At 40.8% G+C, this 21,557-nt stretch overlaps 3 protein-coding genes across 5 annotated transcripts; 2 read left to right on the top strand and 1 right to left on the bottom strand.

The window, feature by feature from the left end:
* Positions 1-3,706: 3,706 nt before the first annotated feature.
* On the top strand, positions 3,707-11,834 carry arpc2 (actin related protein 2/3 complex, subunit 2). Its single transcript, XM_018690634.1, has 10 exons — positions 3,707-3,945; positions 5,299-5,333; positions 6,149-6,261; positions 7,818-7,863; positions 8,097-8,283; positions 8,653-8,746; positions 9,121-9,247; positions 9,346-9,446; positions 10,252-10,352; positions 11,341-11,834. The coding sequence occupies exons 1-10, from the start codon at positions 3,872-3,874 to the stop codon at positions 11,360-11,362; spliced, it is 900 nt and encodes a 299-aa protein (XP_018546150.1). The 5' UTR covers positions 3,707-3,871; the 3' UTR covers positions 11,363-11,834.
* Positions 11,835-12,404: 570 nt separating this feature from the next.
* Positions 12,405-16,917, bottom strand: LOC108892836 (keratin, type I cytoskeletal 18). 2 transcript variants are annotated; one of them, XM_018690584.2, is made up of 8 exons: positions 16,543-16,917; positions 16,266-16,348; positions 16,023-16,179; positions 15,780-15,941; positions 15,556-15,681; positions 14,776-15,005; positions 14,002-14,036; positions 12,405-12,906 (listed from the first exon to the last, which is right to left on the bottom strand). In XM_018690584.2, exons 1-8 carry the CDS (start codon positions 16,903-16,905, stop codon positions 12,539-12,541), a joined length of 1,524 nt encoding a protein of 507 aa, XP_018546100.1. In that variant the 5' UTR covers positions 16,906-16,917; the 3' UTR covers positions 12,405-12,538. The 2 variants fall into 2 exon arrangements, with proteins under 2 accessions (XP_018546100.1, XP_050921937.1); XM_051065980.1 differs by lacking the exon at positions 14,002-14,036 and having other exon boundaries at positions 12,743-12,906.
* Positions 16,918-17,159: 242 nt separating this feature from the next.
* Positions 17,160-21,448, top strand: LOC108892839 (intermediate filament protein ON3). Of its 2 annotated transcripts, none has more exons than XM_018690591.2 (9): positions 17,160-17,453; positions 18,337-18,545; positions 18,693-18,753; positions 18,888-18,983; positions 19,103-19,267; positions 19,410-19,535; positions 19,628-19,848; positions 19,976-20,001; positions 20,400-20,588. In XM_018690591.2, exons 1-9 carry the CDS (start codon positions 17,292-17,294, stop codon positions 20,405-20,407), a joined length of 1,074 nt encoding a protein of 357 aa, XP_018546107.1. In that variant the 5' UTR covers positions 17,160-17,291; the 3' UTR covers positions 20,408-20,588. The 2 variants fall into 2 exon arrangements, with proteins under 2 accessions (XP_018546107.1, XP_018546106.1); XM_018690590.2 differs by having other exon boundaries at positions 17,279-17,453; positions 20,446-21,448.
* Positions 21,449-21,557: the final 109 nt, after the last annotated feature.

Here is a 21,557-nt window from a genome sequence, read left to right as displayed (position 1 = left end):
TGTGTTTGTTTCTGACGTCGAAGATTCCTGCAAATGATAGAGTTGTAACCCCTCTCAAATGACCAGCTATGTCTGGAATTTAGTTTATATTGGGAGTGTGGCATCTTTCTTTAAGATAGCAGGTTTTTATGAGTTTCACTGTTACATTATTTGCTGTCACCACCTTAACATCCCCTCAGCTCTGTTCTCTATCCGTTCTGTTTCCTACATTGATACAAATTTGTAATATCTTCCTCTTTTTAGAGGAATCAAACTCCAAAAAGAATCCAAAGAATGGAAATGATGTGCCACAGTTGCAACATTAATGCATGAGTCTTTATAATTCAACAATATAATATGTCTCATTCTGAAAGCTGCCATTCTACATGGCGTGGTTTCCATTCAATAAATGCTTTTACTTTTGGCACTTTACGTATGTATTGAGTCTAATACTTCTGAATTTTTAAGTAAAATTTTGAACGCATTGCAAGATCTGAGTGCTGTGATCAGTTTCACTAGAGACAACATCATTCCTTCCTCTGAAGCAGCTCCAATTCAATCTGTTCCCAACACAAGCAAAACAAATGAAATGACATTCATCTCTGTGCCAGGTGATCTCATAGATGGATATCTGATAGCCTCGGCAGCAGCATTCACATGACTAAATAACCACAAGGAGTGAGTGGAAAAATACGCTTTTTGTGATGAACTAACCCTTTAAATTTGGCTCAGTTCAGGAATAGATCTGAAAAGAAGGAGCTCTAATTCAAACACTTATACAGACCTACTATCTGGATTGATGCACATGTAGTTTCATAACTAAAGATTAAGAAGCACCTTCTGCACTCCACTAAATCCCTCTGTGACAGCTCTTAAGATGCAACGGTCTGATAGAAGAGAAAGAAAACAACAAAATAAAAGAGAACAACACAAATGATGCAGGACGAAGCAAAGAGAAGTCGTTAATTACCTAAAGGTATGCTGTGAGTGCGTGAGATCAAATCTTCAGTTATTTTTCTGGTGCACTCTGTTTCCTCCATGTCACAGCAGGAATGAAATCTGGCACGGTAGTTAATGACTCATCAGAATATACCTCACTTCACAAGAAAGAAAGAAAGGAAGAAAGACAGAGCACCTGGTTTGTTTTTACCTGAGATCTGCACCTGTCTGTCATGTGTCATCCTAATAGTCACATTTGTCTTGATAAATATATTATTTTGTTTTGACTGGTCAATTATTTCCAAGCTTTGATGAGATTACTAAATGCAAGATTTTTATCTGCTTCACATGCCTAAGAAATCTTTTATCTGTAATACACACACACACCACTACTATGGTCACATACACACTGTTGAATTCGCGTCAGATGAGGGCTGAGGTTTTGTTTTATCGATAAATTCTAATATAATGTTAAAAATTAAGCATGCCAGACTTTGTTTTTTAACCTTTATTTAACCAGGAAGGTCCTTAAGAATAAAAATAGACCCATGTATTCAATGTCTGACAATAAGACGGGAGAGAAAATGAAACCTAAAGAATGAGAAAACTGAATCGTATGAACAAACAGTCAATATAATCTTTAAGAAAGCAGAGTAGGTAAAAAGAATCAGACACCTAAAAACAAATCATACCAAAAAGACAAAGATTGTAAAACAAGTTTAAGATGTAAACAACTTTTCAAGTTTTTTTTTTTCAAATACAACAAATAAATGTAAAAATAATTTCTTATCTTTCTAATCTCAGTTAACTGATTAATTGTGGTCAATAAAATGTCAAAAATAGCAAAAATGGATTCATTATCAATTATTGATTATCAAAACTATTGTTGGTTAATCTTCTAATCAATCATTAAAGTAATTATTTAAGCTCAGTGAAAATGTTAAAATGGTTAAAATCACACAGGCTCGTTGGCTGATGTGTATTAATGCTGCTAATAAAGTGAACTACATGTCTGTTCATAAGAATATGAACACTGTATTAATAATATATGACCTGACTGCTTTGCTGCTGGTTGTCAGTGAACTCTGGCTGCGTGCCTTCAGTAATGCTTTTTTATTGTTGGTGGGAACATTACAGCTGTTCCTTTATTACATTCTTTAACTTCTTCTTTCACCAAACCACTGAAGCGAAAAGCTCAGAGTTACCGGATGATGAGCTGCGACACACGTCAGTAAATCCATCCTGTGCTGTGTTGATGTCAACACAGAGTTATCACTGTTACTGACAATTATTTTGACAGACCTTGTAATTAGATTGATGCCTGTGTTTTGTTTTACTACCACTCATACTCATCATGTTAAAGGTACATTTATGTCCTTGCTGCTGCCTGTCTGTCTTGTATCTTGTCTGAGCTATTTCCCTGCAGGGATCAGTAAAGCTTTTCTGATTCTGATTCTGTCTGAGGATGAGAAACACAGTTATTTACTGTGAATAAACCATTTACACTCAGTTTATTAGGTACACCTCACTGAAATTAAAGCAGTCTAATCCAAGTCTTGTAATTACTCCAAACTTCATGAATGTTATAATGCTGAGTTTTTATTAAAACTCTTGTAGAGATCATTGTGGAGAAAGTAGTCTGTGCTGCTGTTGAACTGCATTGTGTTACACAGGACGTGTTTCTGTTATTTAGCCGACTGTGTTGTAACTGTGGTGGATAAAATAATAGAAATACCTGTTATATCACAATACAAATCAGCAGCATTAGAGACTACATGCTCCAAAATGATCATCCAGTTGAATCAACACCTTTTAAATAAAGCTCCTAATACATTTTTCTGACTGTGCATTAAATACTTCCATCGATCTCAAAGCAGCGTCTTAATACACTTAATAAAAAATATATATTTTACACAACTCATTCACAATGTAGTTAATAACTTAATAACTACTAATCTTAATTAATAAGAGCACAAGGTCTGATGAACTTACCAAACGCTTTACCTGAAGTCTGACAGAAGGTCCCACTGCTAAGACTCCTGTTTCCCTGTAATCCCCTTCAATGGAAAAGCCTGACAATGGGCAGAAAACATTTGACATGAGATTTTAAAAAGAAAATGATTATACTTGACAAAACCGGTCAGGCTGGGGGACAGGACCACAACAACAGGGTGCCAGACAACTGACAGAGACCCAGAGAGGAAATGATACTATCAGATAAACATTTGGCTCAATAACAAAAACAGTAAATACTGAAAAGGTTCAAGGAAATTCAGATGTCCTTTCATGCTTTGCTGATTGTTTTGATGCTGTGGTCAACTTAATTATTTCAGACAGTGACAGGATGTTTCCCATATTCAGGAAAAAGTAAATATCATTGGCAACAGATCTAGATTAAATCAAGTCAATTTAGTCCAAGTCGCAGGCACAGCTCACCAACCAGTACTACTGTATATATGAGATAACACTAGCTCCAAGACTCCCAAGTTTTCTGTGAGTCAATTAGTTTATGATAACTTTCATAAACATATGTTTATGTGGGAATACACAGTAAGCCAAATTACCTAACAACATTTGCAGTTCATCAACACTGCTGGGTAGTCTATGAACGCCCACAACCACCCACAGAAAGTCTTATTTTAGCCTATAATAGCGGAGTAGAGGTATAAAGTAGCATAAAATGGAAATATTCATGTAAAGCGCCTACAGTATATTCCACCACTGCAGAATTGTCATTACGAATTTATTACAGGCAACAACGTGGACGTCCTCATCTTATGGGGTCCTGAGTGTAAAATACGCGGAAGTGACAGGCGGAAGGAGCCTCGACGGAAGCGGTTTGGTCTGTCAAGGGAGGAAAAATTTGCAGAATTTGGCACAAAGCGGTTAATCCCACCACATAGCTCCATCTGATCATTCCCTCCCTTTTCCTCGATACCGGTGGTCCGCTGCGATGATCCTGTTAGAAATCAATAACCGTATTATAGAGGAGACGCTGGCGTTGAAGTTCGACGGCGCATCCAACGGGTGAGAAATCATTGTTACACCTGGCTAGTACTGCTAACGCCAGCTAGCTTCCCCTTTACCGTTTCTCTTAAGACGACGTCTGCATTTAATGGAGCATCTGAGAAACGGCCACAGCCTTGCACAACTCACCTAGCTTGTGTTTTTTGGGGGTAAAAAAGCAAACTACAGAGTGAATTAGCTTACTTAGCCGCCGTAACTGGTTCGCCTGAAGCTGGGGTGTGTCTGCACGGTCGGTGTTGTGCCAAAAATGTCACCCCAATGAATTTGATCTCCCCCGGCGGAAGTAAAATAACAAAACATTTCAGTGTATTTTGCCACCGATAGCCTCTCAAGTATGTAGTAAAACAATTTTAAATGTTTTATCGAGATTGCACAGCACGAGTAGTAGCTAGCCAAGCGCAGTATAGCTAATGTAGCTAATGTTTTTAGCTAGTTTATTAATTAACGGAGGAACTAATGTCAAAGCACAAATGATTATTAATGAAAAAACACTTAACCCGCACTAAAAGGGGGATTTTGCAGCTTTCACCCTCAGTGAAGCACATTTTTCTAAGGAGTTTGGGGCACAACAAGATAGCATGTCCGTCATTTACCGCGATTTACCAACATAAAGCTACTTATATGTACATTGTTTTATGTGTTTCCCCTCAATAAATCCCATTTATGTGCTTTGCACAGAGGCAGCCAGCGGCTACTTGTGAGCTAACCATCGCCCCTCTCCCTCCAGCTTCCGCATTCCCTTAGTCAAGCTGAGTCAAGTCTGTGCACAGCTGAGCTGCAGCTGCTTGGAGAAGGCATATTATACAGTTTGGACAAGTCAATGCAGAATCTACCTTTAAAAGTGAAAAGTCAATTTATCACTGTGCATTCTCAAAACAGGCCTTGTCAAGGTGATTCATTAACAGTAGAAAATACCAGTGTTTTGGACATAAAAATATATTAACTAGCATAGAGGGATTCCTAATTTACACATTATTTTATTGATTAATACTACTTGTTAAATAAAATGGTAAATAAAATGATAAAAAATGATAAAAAAAATATTCACCAATCATTTCTGGCCTAGCTACAGTCAACACCATGTAGTATTAACTGTTAACTCCATGGTAACTGATTTTCAGATTTTATTCATTTAATCCAGAGCCTATGAAGTGTCAAAAACAACAACAACAACAACAACAACAAAGAAATGCTTATCACCTCTACCCAAAGTCCAATGTGACATCGTAAAATGTCATTCTGTTTGGGGAAAAAGGAAAAGCAGCTCCAGTCATGCAAGAGTGGTTCTGATATTTACTGCAAATTGGGATCATTTTTGTTATTATATTATGTATCTTTTTTGTCTCCTTGCAGAACCAAACCAGAGGCTGTCGATGTGACGTTTGCAGGTGAGCTTATCTGGCATCTTGTGTAACAGCTTGCTATCGAATGCTGCAGCTTATTTGAAAGTCCTTGTTTAGGTCTGACCATGCTGTTGCTGAACACCGTGCTTGTAGAAAATGATGTGAAATGTCTTTTGAGTGTTATGAAGCTTTCCTAAGCCAGGCAGTTCAGATCCTTTATTTAAAATGAATAATTTACATATTTGACAGCTGAGTTCTGAATCAAGACACCTAACATGCCTTGCAGTTGTCCTTTGGTGGTTTCCTGTAAGCCTGTGCAGTAGCATACTGTATTGTGCATAGTGTCCTATTAGTGCTTTGTGTAATACTTGTGGAAACAGGTGTATAAGCTGTTGAGGTCAGTAGCTTTGGGTGGGATCAGAACAGCCTCCACAGCACTTTTGTGGCAGCTAATTTTTGGTATTACTACTTTATCAACAACTAAAATCTGAACTGGAGTTTAAGCTGTCACTGAATGGTGATGCTGAGTTTTAGCTGTGTTTGTTGCTGCTGTCATCCAACCAGTTATCCTCCTGTGATGCAGTTAACCTGTTGCACATGCTCAGCCTTGCCAGTAATGGCTGCTAAATGACACAAAGTGTTAGTTCCCACATGTGAAACTGACTGACATAATCTTATGTACCAGCATGAATTGAGGTTACTAATTAAGATGGCTCATTTGCTCAAGTACAAAATATGTCAGTGTGTCAAATTACCATTATTTCAGTGGATTCCTACACTCTGTGTGTGAAGAAGCTGGTAGTGAAAGGGTGAGGGGCTTGTCTGTCACCAGTCACCTTATGTTCCTCTCTCTGCTGCAGATTTCGATGGCGTCTTGTACCACATTTCCAACCCCAATGGGGACAAGACCAAAGTGATGGTCAGCATCTCCCTGAAGTTCTACAAGGAGCTGCAGGAGCATGGGGCGGACGAGGTACCACACACACACACAAATAAACACATGGAAAGAAAGATGGACATAAGCAAAGAATTTGGAAAATGTTTCTCTGTGCCTGCCTGGACAGAAACTGACCCTGCTTTAACACCCTTCAGCACATGTGCACACACTCTAAACTAACCCTGCATGTCTGCAGGTCCTGGATAAGCATTTTTTAAAATTATGTTATCAGGTTTCAAGAGCTGAAATGTTCCAGTCTCCTAGGTCTTGAACTTGAGTTTAACAGTCTTTGAAATGTGGTTGTGGCTTTCTGACACATTGTTCCTCTGGTGTAAAAATAGACTGGCTGTGCAGACTTATCTCCCGAGAGGTCAGCAGTTGCTTTATACTTTTGATTTCAGCATGATATTCCTTAGAGCTGTAGGTGAGCTGCTTAAAACTGCAAACAAACACGGCTGCAACAGTAAAAATGTTGTAGCTAGTAAGTAGAATCAGTTTAAGTCGTCTGGCTTTGGTGTCAATCGGATACAATAAAGTATCAAAAAAAAGCAGAATGAGGTCATGATTGCACACACACACACTCACACACACCTCAACCATTAGGGCTCTGTTGCCATGTAAGGAAGAAAGCAGCTGCCGAGGCTTCTGCTTGAAACAGGAAGCGAGTTCTGTGTGACTCACCCCAGGCAAGGAAGTGCTGACTGCGAGACAGCAAGCCACTGTGCATTAAACTGTGTTGGCTGCCGTCCAGTGCCTTCCCTCGTTGTTCCCTAAAACTCAAGAGCAGAGGGATAAGTGAACAGTTCAGCGGTGCCACACTGAGTTAGTCTGCCTGTGAAAAGTCTAGTTGAAAAGCACTCGAGGGGGTGGGGGGTGGGGTGTAAAGGGTTTGTTTATTCTCACACATTCTTATCTGCTCTCGATTGAAATATTTAGCTTTGCTGAAACCTTGCTCAGATTAAAAGTAGGAAGAATATAGTCCACTACACTGTCATTTGTTCACATTATCACCATTCCTGAGCTTGATTTGCATATTGCAAGTCGACCTCAGCCAATTCCACAATGACAGGTAGCCATTACTGAGGAGGCCCCCTTTTTGTCAGTCTAACCCCTTCAATTACCCACAGAAGACACACACCTCCTTCCTGTTGTATCATGTCTTTTGTTGCATAGGGAGTTTGTTTAGATTTCTGCCTCTTTCTCTCGCTCTCTCTCTGCTTTTGTCGGTGTTGACAGTGAGCCTGCGTTTCTTCTCTTGTCTTACACCACCTGCTTAGTCTCGGAGGAGACTATGAAAAGCATTGAAGGTTGGCAACTTTAAGAATCAAAGGGTGGCTTTGAAAGTACCTGTTGCACTGTATATATTTTTATCAGAAGAAAGCACACAAATTGTCAGTCTCCTCAACTCCTGGGAACCTATTCTACCGTCAAAGTGGCAGCTGATTTAAAAGCTTGGTCTTGCATAATATACATGATTTTTAAAGTTATTTTTTTCTTTCACATTTGTTTCATGGTTCCTCTGAGAAGTGCTTCTTTGGATAACTGCATTTAGAGAAGTGTGATACAAATAAAGGTCATGTTTTTAATTTCAGCTGCTCAAGAGGGTCTATGGGAATTTCCTGGTCTCACCAGAGTCTGGTAAGTTCTCAGATCTCTTTTTAGAAATCAGTGACAGCCTCTGAATTATGGTTTGAGACTAGTAAGCAGCTAACGTCAGTTTTATGACCCCAACAGAACTCTGATACAGTCAACTTAGTTCCTCATTTCTAGAAATATGTTTGTTGCAGCTTATGTGTTTCTGTAAAAGAAAAGTGTGAACTTCAAAATGCTGACTTGACCATAATCTGGAATCTTCATTGCTCCATCTTCAGGCTACAATGTGTCCCTCCTCTACGACCTGGACGCTCTACCGGCCAACAAAGATGAGGTCGTCCACCAGGCGGGGATGCTCAAGAGGAACTGCTTCGCCTCAGTGTTCGAAAAGTACTTCAAGTTCCAGGAAGAGGGCAAAGAGGGCGAGAAGAGGGCCGTGGTCCACTACAGAGATGATGAATCCATGTACGTGTGAGAGCGTCCGGTTTCAGGTGTCTTATAAAGGCAGATAGGGAGAGCTCGGTTTTCAAATGGTCTGATTCCTTAATGGGGCTTGTGTCTCTACGTGGAGCTTGAGTGTCTCATGTAAAGGCTACGATAAACCTGATAAAATACAGAGGAAGTTCAGAGGAAGGTTTGGAAACTGAGATGTGATGGTTCTGAAATGACAACATTTGTTGGAGCATGTTTTCAAGTATTTGAAATATTATGTAGGTATCTTCAGCTTCCACTCTGAAAGCCAAAGAAAACAAACCTGGGTCATTTTGTGGTAATCCTCATTTTTCTGAGGGGATGCTAAACCTCTGACACGTCCGACATGTTGTGTCTTCTCAGGTATGTGGAGGCCAAGAAAGACAGAGTGACAGTTGTGTTCAGCACAGTGTTCAAAGATGACGACGATGTCATCATCGGCAAAGTCTTCATGCAGGTTTGTGAGGCCACTTGAACATGAAAGTCATTCACCATGCTCAGACTGTAGTTACAAGCTGAATGTTGAATTTGAGGGAATTGGGCCTGGAAAGTAATTGAAAAGCCCTTGAATTTGATGTTTATGAAGGCTTAGGATCTCTGCTAGTTGTAATTCTGAATCTGAGATACCAGGAGTTCCTGACAGCAACAATATTATAATATCCTGTTTGATAAAAATAACAGCGGAAATGCCAGTGTCAACGAATTGGTGCCAAAATATCTGCAAAGCTAAAATTTAGTCGACTCAGTCGATATCAATTCCAGTTGTGAACAAGCTGCTCCGCAGTAAAACATATAAAACTGGTTCTGTGCGCTTATATTTTCTGTGTGTAGGAGTTCAAAGAGGGTCGGCGAGCCAGCCACACAGCCCCCCAGGTGCTGTTCAGCCACAGGGAGCCGCCGCTGGAGCTGAAGGACACAGACGCCGCCGTCGGGGACAACATCGGATACATCACCTTCGGTCAGCAGCCATTATCTTTATGTTAACGTGTCGTGCAGCTGTACTGGTCACATGATTAAGTTACTGATTGTATATTGCTCTGATTGTGTATTGCTCAGTCCTGTTCCCACGTCACACCAATGCCAATGCCAGAGACAACACCATCAACCTCATCCACACCTTCAGGGACTACCTGCACTACCACATAAAGTGCTCCAAGGTCAGTTCAACACAAGTATTTTGTTGTTTTTCTTAGCGACACATTTCTGATCCACTTGCGTGTTATTGTTGCTTGTTATTGGAATATTCATAACTTCATTTATTGTTTTGTTTGGACGAATAATCAGAATTTTTATATGGTTTTTATATGCTCTTAGCTCTCATGAGAAGTTTCCCTAAGTTTGAAGGTCTGCTGTAGCTAAATCAATATGAAGGAGGCACCAGTTGATTCATTACAGACTGAAAGTTTCCTTTAATAACAGGTGACAGCAGGTCCTCCCCTGTAATAGTACGTTCCATTCTCCATTGTAGTACAGTACCTTCTTTGTAATAGAAAGTCCAGCCACAGGTGACATCAAACGAAAGCCCCACTTGAGGATGACTTGCGCTGCCACCCTCAGTGATCATACAGGTTTTTCGGGCAGCGCGTGGGCGTTTGTGTGCGAACTCTTCTCGACTGTAAACCCTAATCAAAGCCGTTTTTTGGATGACTGACATTTCAGAGGCAGAGGTGTTTGTGTTGTTGCGTAAGCGTCCGGTGTTGGATGTTGGATGTTTTTCGCCTCAGACAAGAGGGAGTCAACATGGGCGACGTGATGGATTTAGAGAACTAGAGATCTAGAGAACTGTAGGAATATACACTGTCAAAACACTGTACGTGATCATTATGTGATTCACGTCTTTTACATTCTGATTACACTGACCCCGGAAACAAATGAAGCTTTCCAAGATTAGATGCCATGCCAGGACTGGTGTTTCACTGTGAACACCTGATACCATCATTCACATCTGCATCTCTTCCACAGGCCTACATTCACACACGTATGAGGGCCAAGACGTCAGACTTCCTCAAGGTGCTGAACCGCGCTCGACCTGACGCCGAGAAGAAGGAGATGAAGACCATCTCGTAAGTAGCCTCTGCTCTCTGGTCTCTCTGATCCATAGTTACTGTTTAAGGTAAGAAGAACAAGATAAGGATCTGTTAGGATCTTAAATGAAGACCCACAGCAGTTTTCACAGGCTACGTGCTTCTTGTAAGGTGACTCATGAACAGTTTTTGCTGTTCAAAGCTGAATACAACCAGATTTAGTCTTGAATACACTATCTCTGCATTTTCTAAGATAAAAGTATTTTCCCTCTATCTTTATGAGTTGCTGCAGCTCTGTACCTTTGTGTGTTTTTGAGGTGTGTGGCTGCAGTTTTTGCAGTGTTTGAAGTGAGTCAAGAGGGAATGTTTATAGCTCTTTTCTTGGCTTAAACCTCCTAACAGCTAGAAATACACTGAAATATCTGGAAAATGTACACTGTCTTAGCACAGAGAGTCTTTGTTCTACAGTTAATGTGTTACTGGAATTCATAGGAAGCCCCCACAGCGGACATGTTTGTGAGTTTCTAAAGAGAAACGGGTTTGGCAACAAGTTAGGAAAAAAACGTTGAGAACTAAGAAATTCTCAGGAATATAGAACTGAAATGGAAGTGTTAGTCATATATTGTTACATTTATTTGACAAAGACTTAAGACACAGAAATGCATGCTGCAAATATCTGGCTCTTATCAGTATCTATTGCCAAGTTTGTTGACAGATGAAAGGAATTTTCCAGCAGCGTTGTGCGTGCTGGCAACAGGAATGCCAACACAAACAAACACAATTGTGTTCGTTTGCCATTTCACAAAGATCAAAAAATAATTTTAAAGAAGTATGATTTCATGACAAGAAGTAGATGAGAGGATTGATACTGTTCTCATGACTGGAAGCTACAGCGGGTTAGCTTAGCATAGCATAAAGATGGAAACAAGCTTTTTAGTTCAAGTCAAAGCAGCTAACAAAGCAGGATGTTGTTGTTGTGACCTCCATCTGATGTGTTTTTCTGATTTTTTTTTTTTTTCTTCTTCAGTGGAAAGACCTTTTCCCGCTGAGGCTGACACCCATCATAAAAATCCAAACCCCCGTGGACACGCCCAAATGCGCCACACTGAGACTCAACGCCACATCAGACAGGACTCCAGGATGCCTCTAAATGCCCCCCCACCCCGCCCAGCCCCAAAAATGTGTCCAGTCTTTCTTTTTTCTTTTTAAAAAAATGAATAATAATGTTGGCTGTACTTAGGGAAAGCCAAGGCTCAACATAAATGGAAAAAGGGCATTCCTTGCTTTGCATAGTTAAAGAGAATTATTAGTCCTATATAAATATATATATGAAAAAAAAGACAATTTTTGATACGATATCTTTTACTCCATTTGGTACTCTTGCTTGCCCCTTAACCCTCACCATGCAATATACATGTATTGGATAATTTCAGTCCTCCCTTCCTCCCCCTCTGTGCTTTCATGTCGTCTGTACCATTGTCATTTGAAAAAATAAAATAAATCACTCTTACAAAAAAAACATCTCTGGTGATGATGCCTCTGTGTTGTGTACTTTCTAAATCCTCACAAATTATGATTGTGCTTATTGGTCTGATTTGTACATTGAATTTATTGTATATATTCAGCAATTAGTCTATTTTGACTTATGTGCTTGTTCCTTACCTAACTTAAATGCACTGTATCACAGCTTGGTGGAAGGCATTTTGTCTGCAGGTGACCCATGGTAGCTCATAGCTTACTGATTATTATGACAATAAATATACTACACAATGGAGCTGCAACAAGTTTTGAACCTCTCATAGTTTTTCTTACAGTGAATTGGAGACTGGTCAGACTAAACAATTATTTAAATTATAAATAATTGTCAGGTTATTGATGATAAAAATTATCATTGGATGCAGCCCAACAACAGCTGAGCCTCACAACAATCTGTTGTCTGTTTATTTCTTTGCCAAACACAGCTGTGATTATTTATTTATACTTCATTTGACCAAATAATAATCTGTTCAGTTTAATAGTCTGTTTCAAAGTTGTTGTGCAACTTTATAGTATGAGTGTTGAAAAAACACACACAAAAAAAACACTGCTGGGTAATTTTCTTTCAAAATCAAATGTATTTATTTACCAACATGAGCAAATACACCTCAACAACCAGCATTTCAGGTTTGACAGCAGCAGTAGGACACAGTTTAATATGATACTTATTAGAGCAGAAAAAAAACAGATCAAGCTTTGTCAACTTCACCCTCTTTCTTGGGCTTTTCATTTTCATTCTCGGACTCAGAGGAGGAAGAGGAAGATGAAGACGAAGAGGAAGAAGAGGAGGAGGAAGAAGAGGAGGAATCCTTCTTATTTTTGGTCTTTTTCTTCTTTTTCTTTTCAGCGGTGGTTTTGTTTGGTGCAATTTCAGGTGCTGTGTTATTGGCAGAAACCGCTTGGGCCATGATGAGGTCATTTTCCTCCACTTCAGGGGGTTTATCTGCTTCAGCAGTGGCACCTCCTGGGGGGGTGGATTTGTTAACAGGGGTGCTTTCTTGCTTCACAGGGACTTCCTCCTGCTGTTGAGGCACAGCGTTGTCAGGCTTTAGCTGGTCTGAAAACGAGAAGATGAATCAAATGTTACAGGTTTCAATTATATAATGTGTTCTTCGTACTTTTGGTTGATCAGCTTTCCTTTCATCTGTGTGCTTCAGCTGAAGTCAACAAGTGATTAGAGTTTGTTAGAAATATGGCAAAGAAATTCCATTTTCTTTTTTGTGATTGGTTTGTTATCATATAGTGTTAAAATTGGGTGTGATTGCATGCAGTAACAGGGTGCAACATGAGAACGCTTCAGTACAGTTTAGTGATGTGATTAACTGTAAAGGAATAGTTAAATATTCTGGGAAATATGCCTATTTGGATTTTTTTGCACAGAGTTAGATGAGAAGATTGATGTCACTCTCGTGCCTATACAAATGAAGCTGTAGCTAGCCAGCAACTGTTAGCTTAGATTTCGTTAGCTTAGACAGATGAAAGTAAAACCTTTAAGACTATAACTTCTTGATTAATGTTAAATTAAAATTTATGTGCAGATTAAACAAACAAGATATGACATGCTAGCAAGTGAACTTTAATTGTTTCCCCCTGTTTCCAGTCTTTGTGTGAAGCTAAACTAACCAGCTGCTGGCTGTGCTTCATATTCACCATACAGACCTGAGAGTGGTATCAATCTTCTCATCAAACTCTAGGCAGGAAAGTCAACACACGTATTTCACAAAACTATTCCTTCATTTAAGTGATGTGAGGGTTAGATTTCAAGTTCAACTCGCCCGTGACGACTCTGTTGATTTTAAAAGAATAGAAAGGTGTAAAAACCGTGGTTATTACATTCATATTAAACCTTTATTTGGCAACTAGTGTCACTAACAGCTCTACTGCTTCCACCTTTCTAGTTCTTTCAAATCTGCAGACCTACTGTTAGAGAAGACAAGGGTCACATTCTGATGATTATCTTTTTGTTCTTTCCAGATGGAAAGGCGCCAATTAGATTGCAAAACCAAACTGAAAGCATCTCAGTCAGCATTGACCCCCGTCTTTCTTGGTCATAGAGGCAAACTTGTCTATCAGGTCAAAGCACGAACATGCTGGAGTGATAGTGATGTTATTTGAAGTTATGTGTTTTATACTGGCTGGATCCATAACTTACCGCTGACCACTGCATCCTCTAAAGCAAACTCCAAGCTGTCAAGGAGATAAGAGGATAAGTATATGCTAATGGAGGATAAGTATATGCTAACGGGAAACAGGTTCACCATGCTTTTGTGTGTGCTGGAGTTTATTCCTTTTGAAGACCTAATTTGACATTTTAGTTAGATAAGAAGACGCTACAGCTAGCAACCAGTTAGCCGAACTCAGGAGAAGGATGACAGAGTGAAACAGCTAATTTGTTCTGTCAGAAAATATGCCTGCTAACACTTAATATGATACTTATTAATACACCACAAAATCACAGCTTGTCTTGTTTACTTTTTCACTGTTGTAAATATTAAACTGCTGGCAGGCAGATTTTGTTATTGTTGAACAGACTGTTTCCACTATTTTCCTGGCTGCTAGCTGTAGCTTCATGTTTATTGTGTAAACATGAGAGTGGTGTCAATCTTCTCATCTAACTCTTGGCAAGAGTCAATAAGTGTATTTCCTAAAGCTACGTTAGCTTAGATTTATGGACCAGAGACAAGCAAGAGGTGATACGTGTCAAATTAAAACAGTACAGTGTTTTCCAACTAAAGAGACAAGGGAAGAAATATAAAGACTGGCTAAGGAAAGAGGTAAATGCCTGCTGTTTTCTTAACTAATTAATTTTATATTACCTGTTGGGATGAATGTGTCTGAACCCCCAAAAAGGAGTTTCATGTAGGAAATAAGACATATTTAAAACTCTGATATCATACAGCTACTATCAATTTCTGACCATCCTCACCTGTCAGTATCAGTGGTCATCCCATGGATCAGCTGCTGGTAGCTGTTGATTTCCGACTCCAGCTTCATCTTGACGCACAGCAGGTTCTTGTTGGTTTCTACCTGCTGCTCCACCTGAGACCTCACCTTCTCCAGCTCCGCCGCCAGGTCCATTATCACCTTGTTGAGCGGGGCCAGTCGATGACTGTACTCGGCCTCGGTGTTCCTCACGGTTTCCTCAAGATTTCGGATCTGAAAGGAACCGAGGAGATAAGACCTTAGACAAACACATAATAGATCACTATGACTTGGCGCTGTGACACTTTTCATGTTCATAGTTTTTTTTTTTTTTTTTTAATGCAATAGCAGACCCAGGTGGCTCTGGTTTAAAGTAGCAGGCTTGCAGTGTAATGACAGGGCAGTCAGGAATGTCAGGTTGACTAACACCCCTGCAAGCAGTTTTATCATTCCTGACATAATAAAGGAAAGGTTTCTGTAAATATTTTGTCTGCACACCTCCTGGAGAGTTGCATGAAGGGTTTCTGGACCTTGCTTTAGATCTGAGTGGGATCTACTGTATGTCTGATGTCACTGAGTTTTGCAAAAGCTGCTGTGCAATTCTGTGAAAACAAATGTTGAAGGATTATATGTCAAAACAAACTTGTCTGGAATGAACTCCCTATTCAGATCTATGATAAAACTGGTGTTTGGTATGTTGTGGTTTCAGGTGATTTCATGGCAGTGTGACAAGTGACGTACTGTATGTAAATAGGCTCCTGTGTGTGTGTGTGTGTCTGCTTACCGTGGTCTGCAAACTATAGATCCTAATCTCCAGCATTTGTCTCTCTTTGAGCAGATCCCTGAGCTCAGTCTTTCCAGAATTCAAGGTCTCGACATTTTGGGCCTCCACCACCTTGATGTTGTCAAACTTGAAAGTGGAAAAACGAGATGAAAAAGGTGAGATAAACAGAGGAACAAAGAGAGAAAGAAAACAGAAGAGTGGGAGAACATTTGCAGTTGACGTACCTTGCTCTGGTACCATTCATCGGTCTCCTTCAGGTTCTTTTTGGCTAGTTTATCGTACTGGCTGCGGATCTTGTTGAGAATCTCGGCCAGGTTAGAGTTCTGGGAATCAATCTCCACCGTCACCTCAGACTCTTTGATCTTCTCACACAGGACATCCACCTCCTACAAGAGCAAGAGTTACAACTTTAAATCTCTCACAGTACAATTTTGTTGATCTCAGATTGTGTTTCTGTTTTGCCTCACGTCTTTGTGCTCCTGCTTGAGGCGAGCGAGCTCCTCCTTCACCAAATCAATCTCCTTCTTCGTCTGCTCGCAGTTCATCTTGGTGTCCTCGTTGGTCTTCTTCAGATCCTCCACGTCTTTCTCTAATTCCTTGCGGGCCTTTTGCTCATCGGCCAGCCTGCAAACACCACTCAATTAACTGTGATCTGAATTATTCTGCTCCCAGCTTTTCAAAATAAGATCATTTTTGTCCATTAAACTCACTTGTTTGTGAAGTCATCATTGGCCAGTTTGGTGTTGTCAATCTGAAGCAACAGCTTAGCATTGTCCATAGTGATGTCTTTGATCTAAGGAGAAAAATGCATTATGCGTATTACAAGGAATATTTTTAATGTGAACATTTTGGAGGAAATTTTTGATGTAGCTTTATTTTTAAATGTTTCTCATATAAAATGAGAAAATGCAGGAGTGTAAAAATGGTAAATGTGCTCATGAAATATCAAAGTCCAAAAGTCAATTCATTTGAAGAAATCTGACAAACCTTGTCTTTGAGCTCATCCAGGGGTTTCGTAGTCTCATCCCAGTCGCGGCCCTCAGGTGTCTTCCTCTTGGCCAGAATCTCATCAATCTGCCTCTCCAGATTGTCGTTTTCCTCCTTCAGCTGCTTCACCCTGTCCAGGTAGCCGGACAGCCGGTCGTTCAGACCCCGCAGCGTGGACTTGTCGTCCGCGGGGGCGGCGGGAGCGGCAGGAGCCGGGGAAGCGGTGGGTGGAGGTGCTGGAGAGGCGCGAGCGGAGTCCCTGTCCGTCTCGTTGCGCAGGACGTTACGCAGCCCCTCCAGGCTCGCCACGGACGCCCTGGCGCCCCTTCCCCCGGCTCCACCGTACACGCTGGTTGAGGGCATGACTGCAGATGCGGATGTTAGACAGCTGACAGAGAACACACACACTGTTGCAGCTAGGAGAGCCACCTGATGCGTGTAACGGATACAGGTAGGTTTTATACCTGGATTTTACGCACGAATCCGCCCTCAGTGATGCCATTGGCTCCTGCTGCCCAACACCACTCCTGGACAAACTGGTTCAGAGTCGAAATTCAAGCATTTCATGTTGACTTACTCATTTTTCTCTGTAATATTGCACTTGTCCTCTTTTGATTGGACGCGCGCAGGGCAGAGGAGAGGTGATGGGTGGTCCTTGTCCACCTTAAAAGCAGGTGATCTGTAGGGCTGGAGGTGCCTTCACTGCTCACACGTCTTCCAGGCCTCTCGTCGCCCTTACAAGGTCCAGTATGTCTAAACCAGGAGACTACAGCAGCCAGTCCTACTCCCCCAGCAGCAAGGGACCCAACAAAAGCTACCCGACCAACAACAAAATCGACTCGTCGGGCAAATCCAGGGAGAAGGATGACATGGTCGGACTCAACGACAAGTTCGTCAGGCTGATTGACAAGGTTGGTACATTTCATTATTTTTTCTGCAAGTGTTTGGTCAAATCAGTTAATTATTATTATTATTTTATTATTTTATACTTTACTGTCCTGTGTTTTTATGCCTAACACCAGCAAAGTTGGCTTGATAATTTGCTCTGCAAAGACAGCAAAGTTATATTCTATTCTATAATAATAATAATAATAATAATAATGACTTTATCTATACAGCATTTTTTTTAAAATTCAAGCTGTAGTTCTACTTTATTAATTTACTTTTTCATTCACTCATTTGAACCAGTGCAAAATTTCATATTCAGTCATAAATAACAGATTAATCTTCAGTTCAGGTTCAGAGTAGCAGCAGGCCTTTGTGTTTATAAAACCAGTTTGTGACCCTGGAGCGTGACTTACACCAGCCTTTGTCTGCTGAAATTAATTTTCTGACCTGAGGCCATGAAAAGCTTCTCCCTCTGTAAGCTTCATTTCATGTTCAGAATGCTGGAGGAACATGTAGGACGCCATCTTGTGGAAAATCAGAGAACTGAGTCTGAGGTCTGGAGGGGTCATCTCTCAGTCTCTATAACCAGAAATATGTACAAGTTTAGTTAAACAAACAGAACTATATACATTTCATACATAGCTTGAACACTTCTTTTCCCAACAACATGATAATAGGCTACACATTCATATTTTGAGTGTGCAGAGACATCCACACCTGTCATTATCAACATGAGCCACATAATGATAACATGTAAAACTTGGCATGCAGCTGCAGCATATATTTAGATATGACATTCCTCAGATTTACTCTGCCATCACACAACATAATGGGACTGTTCTTATTTCAGCATACCTCATTATTATGTCTGCTTTAATGTCTTTTCATCCTTTGTCTCCGTCTCAGGTGAAAAACCTGGAGGACGAGAACAAGAAGCTGGACACGAAGCTGAAGATCCTCAAGGAGCAGGAGAACTACGAGGGGAAGGTCGATGACATCGTGAAGCAGCTGGAGAACGAGCTGGAGCAGCAGATCGATAACCTGCTCCGCGACCAAGAGAAGCTGAAGGCCGAGCTGGCCAAGAACCAGGACGAGGTGGATGACACCAAGCGGAGGTCAGCAGGTCACAGTGGAGTTGAATATTGAATTATTTTCTCTCCTAATTCACTGTAGGGACACACTAAACCTTCCAGAGGACTCAAAACGATGTCAGTTCTGCCATTAGTAGCACAAAATCATTTTTCATTTTCAATTGATCCCAGGTATGAGGACGAGTTGCAAAAGAAAGCTGATCTGGAGAATGAGTTTATCGTCAACAAAAAGGTTCTGTAAGCTACTTATGCTGCTTATTTATTCAGCCATTTAGAAACAGAGGAAAACCTTTGGCAATATTATATTATGGTAGCCATTTGTCCATATACTTATGCATCTGAATGCATGTTTAATGTGTGTGACAGGACGTAGATGACGGTCACTTAGAGGCAGTCAGTCTGGCTCTGGAACTGGAGGACCTGATGGCAAAGCTGGACTTCCTCAGGGTTGGCTTTGATGAGGTAATTATGAGGCTTAAACAACAACAGATAATACAGCAGTGACTCCAGAGGATATAACACCAAAGAAGTAGACAAAAAAAATCCCTGCTAACTCTTCCCCTCATGTCTGCCCCCTGCAGGAGATCAGGGAGTTGGAGTCAAACATCCAGAACAGGACGGTGATCTTGCCTGACAGCAGCAAACGCTCTCTGGACATGGACGCCATCATCGAGAGCGTCAAGAATCAGTATGCCAACATGGCCGCCCGCTCCAGGGAGGAGGCCGAGCAGTGGAACCAGAGGAAGGTGAGGAGGATTACACAAAAACAAGTGATACTTTTAGTATGGAGCTTTTTTAAAACAGCTCTGTACAGTTATCAGTAAACAAGGTGACATTAAAAAACATTAAAACCAGTTGTTAAACGTTAATGTTTTTCTCCCTGTTTAGATGGATGCCTTGGTCTTAAATGCAGGACAACGTGAGCAGGAAGTGCGTGATTTAAAGAGGGAGATCTCAGACACAGTGCGCCACATCCAGAGGCTCAACGGGGACCTGGATGCCCTCATAAGGAAGGTCAGTATCACACTGATACACACTCCCAGACCTCAGCTCTCTTCACCCAGCTGGACTCTGATCTCCTCGTCTTCTCTCTGTCCTCCCCACAGGAAGATTCCCTGAAGAAGGACATCACCGACATTACGACAGAGGGCGAAAACAGCCTGCAGAAGGCCCGGGAGGACATCGTGCAGCTGGAGGAGGCCTTGAGGAGGGCCAAGCAGGACTTGGCTGGACAGATCCGTGAACACCAAGAGCTGATGAACCTGAAGCTGGCTTTGGACATCGAGATCGCCACCTACCGCAAGCTGCTGGAGGGCGAGGAAGAGAGGTACGTGGAGCAGTGGGGTTCTGGGAGTGAAGCACATAAACACCCACATGCTTCTGTTTGATGTTGCTATTAAAACCATGCTCGTTAATGCTTACACACTAACTGTCTCTGCTCCATCTCCGTTAAGGATGAACGACCTCATGCGCAACGCAGGTGAGAACAATTTTGTCACTTTTTCTGAAATCAGCAGCCCTAAAAACTCTTTAAAAAATTCTACTGACATGGCATTTCTGGATGATTCTGTTGCATGTTGATGGTTTTTTTGTTTATTTCACTAATTCTTAACAAAATACAAACATTTTCAATGAAATGAAATATGAAATAATCCCATATTTCACAATAAAAAAAGCAAAAATTAGGGGAAAGAAAGTAGTAGGAAAGAGAATATGATGTAGACAAGAGAGGTGGAAAGTAGTAAAAGATTCATTTAATTCTGAATAATACTGAATAAAAATCTAAATTTAAATGGGCACATCTGTTTCATATATATCAGAACTCTATGACTGATTCATGTTTCTGTCCCACTAAAATCAAACCTCTCTTTCGCTCAGATTTCTAAAAACAAACCAACCAATCCAAGTCCTTACTTACACGCAGACGTTCACCAACCAGAGAAGCCACGAGACCCAGAACCCACCGTCGTCCCGGCAACCACCTTTATTCCAGCAACCACCTTTATCCCACCGACCACTGTTATCCCGGCAGACACCGTGATCCCGCTGGCCTCCAAGAAACGGCTGCTGATCCGGGTGGAGGTGGAGGCAGGCAGAGTCGTGTCGGAAAGCTCCCATTACACCGAAGACTAACTGGAACTGTCCACCACTCATCTGTCTGCAGCATTACAGTGTATCCACAAAATGTGAATTTAACTACTTCTAATTAAGTTAAATTAAGTTAAATAAATTCAACTCTCTAAAAATCATCATGAAGCTTTAACACAATAATTAACCTCTTTTATTCATGTGCTTTCTGGTAGAGTGAACAGTTGTAACAACAGCGTCTTGGCAGGTTGAACATTTTTCCCTGAATTTGTGCTTGAAGTTGGAGACATTTGACATGTTTATATCCAGCAGTGTTTTTCAAAAGGTCTTCTTATCTGGTGGTGTTCCTGGTTCCATTCAGTGTGTTTTTCAGCTTTCTTCCAGATTTTCTCATACCTTTGTGAGCTAAATAGGAGTAAAATATCATCTTTGTGAAGCAGAAAACCACCTAGCTAACACTGTAAAGGTTTCTTAAGGAACATGTGGGATCGGGGGGTTTCTGTTCTGTTGGTCCTCATCTTGTTAATATCAGGAAAGAAATACACAATGATAAAGTTTCCTAGAATCACAAGAGGTCACATTAAGGGGAGGCAAGCATGGATCTGGGGTAGCAACTGCTTGAAATTGCTTTTCCTATTCTGAATACAAAAACACAGATAAATAAAGACTAGTACAGGTGCTTTACTGTATGTTCTGAAACTTTAGAATTGTTCTCTGTCACTCACATGTATCTGCGCTTTCATTTGTACCTCAAATATGTGAGAATAATTATGAGGAAACCAAGTTCACTGTCATTGTGACAAGTATTTGCAATGGAATAAAGAAAGTAAGACGACGTACTGTATGTCTGCTCTCCTTTTCTTTCAAACAACACATAACATACACAGAGAATATAAATAGTTTTGGGAAATACTGGTTGAAAATTAGACGAGAGATTGATAGAGATGG

This window comes from Lates calcarifer, linkage group LG7_2, assembly GCF_001640805.2.
Source record: "Lates calcarifer isolate ASB-BC8 linkage group LG7_2, TLL_Latcal_v3, whole genome shotgun sequence".
In the NCBI taxonomy this organism is placed as follows: domain Eukaryota; kingdom Metazoa; phylum Chordata; class Actinopteri; family Centropomidae; genus Lates; species Lates calcarifer.
This window is presented reverse-complemented; position numbering and strand designations above follow the sequence as displayed.

Coding starts and splice junctions, on each gene's coding strand:
- LOC108892839 (XM_018690590.2), top strand. CDS start 17,292: ATGTCTAAACCAGGAGACTACAGCAGCCAGTCCTACTCCCCCAGCAGC. Junction 18,984..19,102: donor TCAGGGTTGGCTTTGATGAG/GTAATTATGAGG, acceptor TGCCCCCTGCAG/GAGATCAGGGAGTTGGAGTC. Junction 19,536..19,627: donor TGGATGCCCTCATAAGGAAG/GTCAGTATCACA, acceptor TCCTCCCCACAG/GAAGATTCCCTGAAGAAGGA.
- arpc2 (XM_018690634.1), top strand. CDS start 3,872: ATGATCCTGTTAGAAATCAATAACCGTATTATAGAGGAGACGCTGGCG. Junction 3,946..5,298: donor TTCGACGGCGCATCCAACGG/GTGAGAAATCAT, acceptor GTCTCCTTGCAG/AACCAAACCAGAGGCTGTCG. Junction 10,353..11,340: donor AAGGAGATGAAGACCATCTC/GTAAGTAGCCTC, acceptor TTTCTTCTTCAG/TGGAAAGACCTTTTCCCGCT.
- LOC108892836 (XM_018690584.2), bottom strand. CDS start 16,905: ATGCCCTCAACCAGCGTGTACGGTGGAGCCGGGGGAAGGGGCGCCAGG. Junction 14,037..14,775: donor ATGACCACTGATACTGACAG/GTGAGGATGGTC, acceptor TCTCCTTGACAG/CTTGGAGTTTGCTTTAGAGG. Junction 12,907..14,001: donor AGAGGATGCAGTGGTCAGCG/GTAAGTTATGGA, acceptor TCTCGTTTTCAG/ACCAGCTAAAGCCTGACAAC.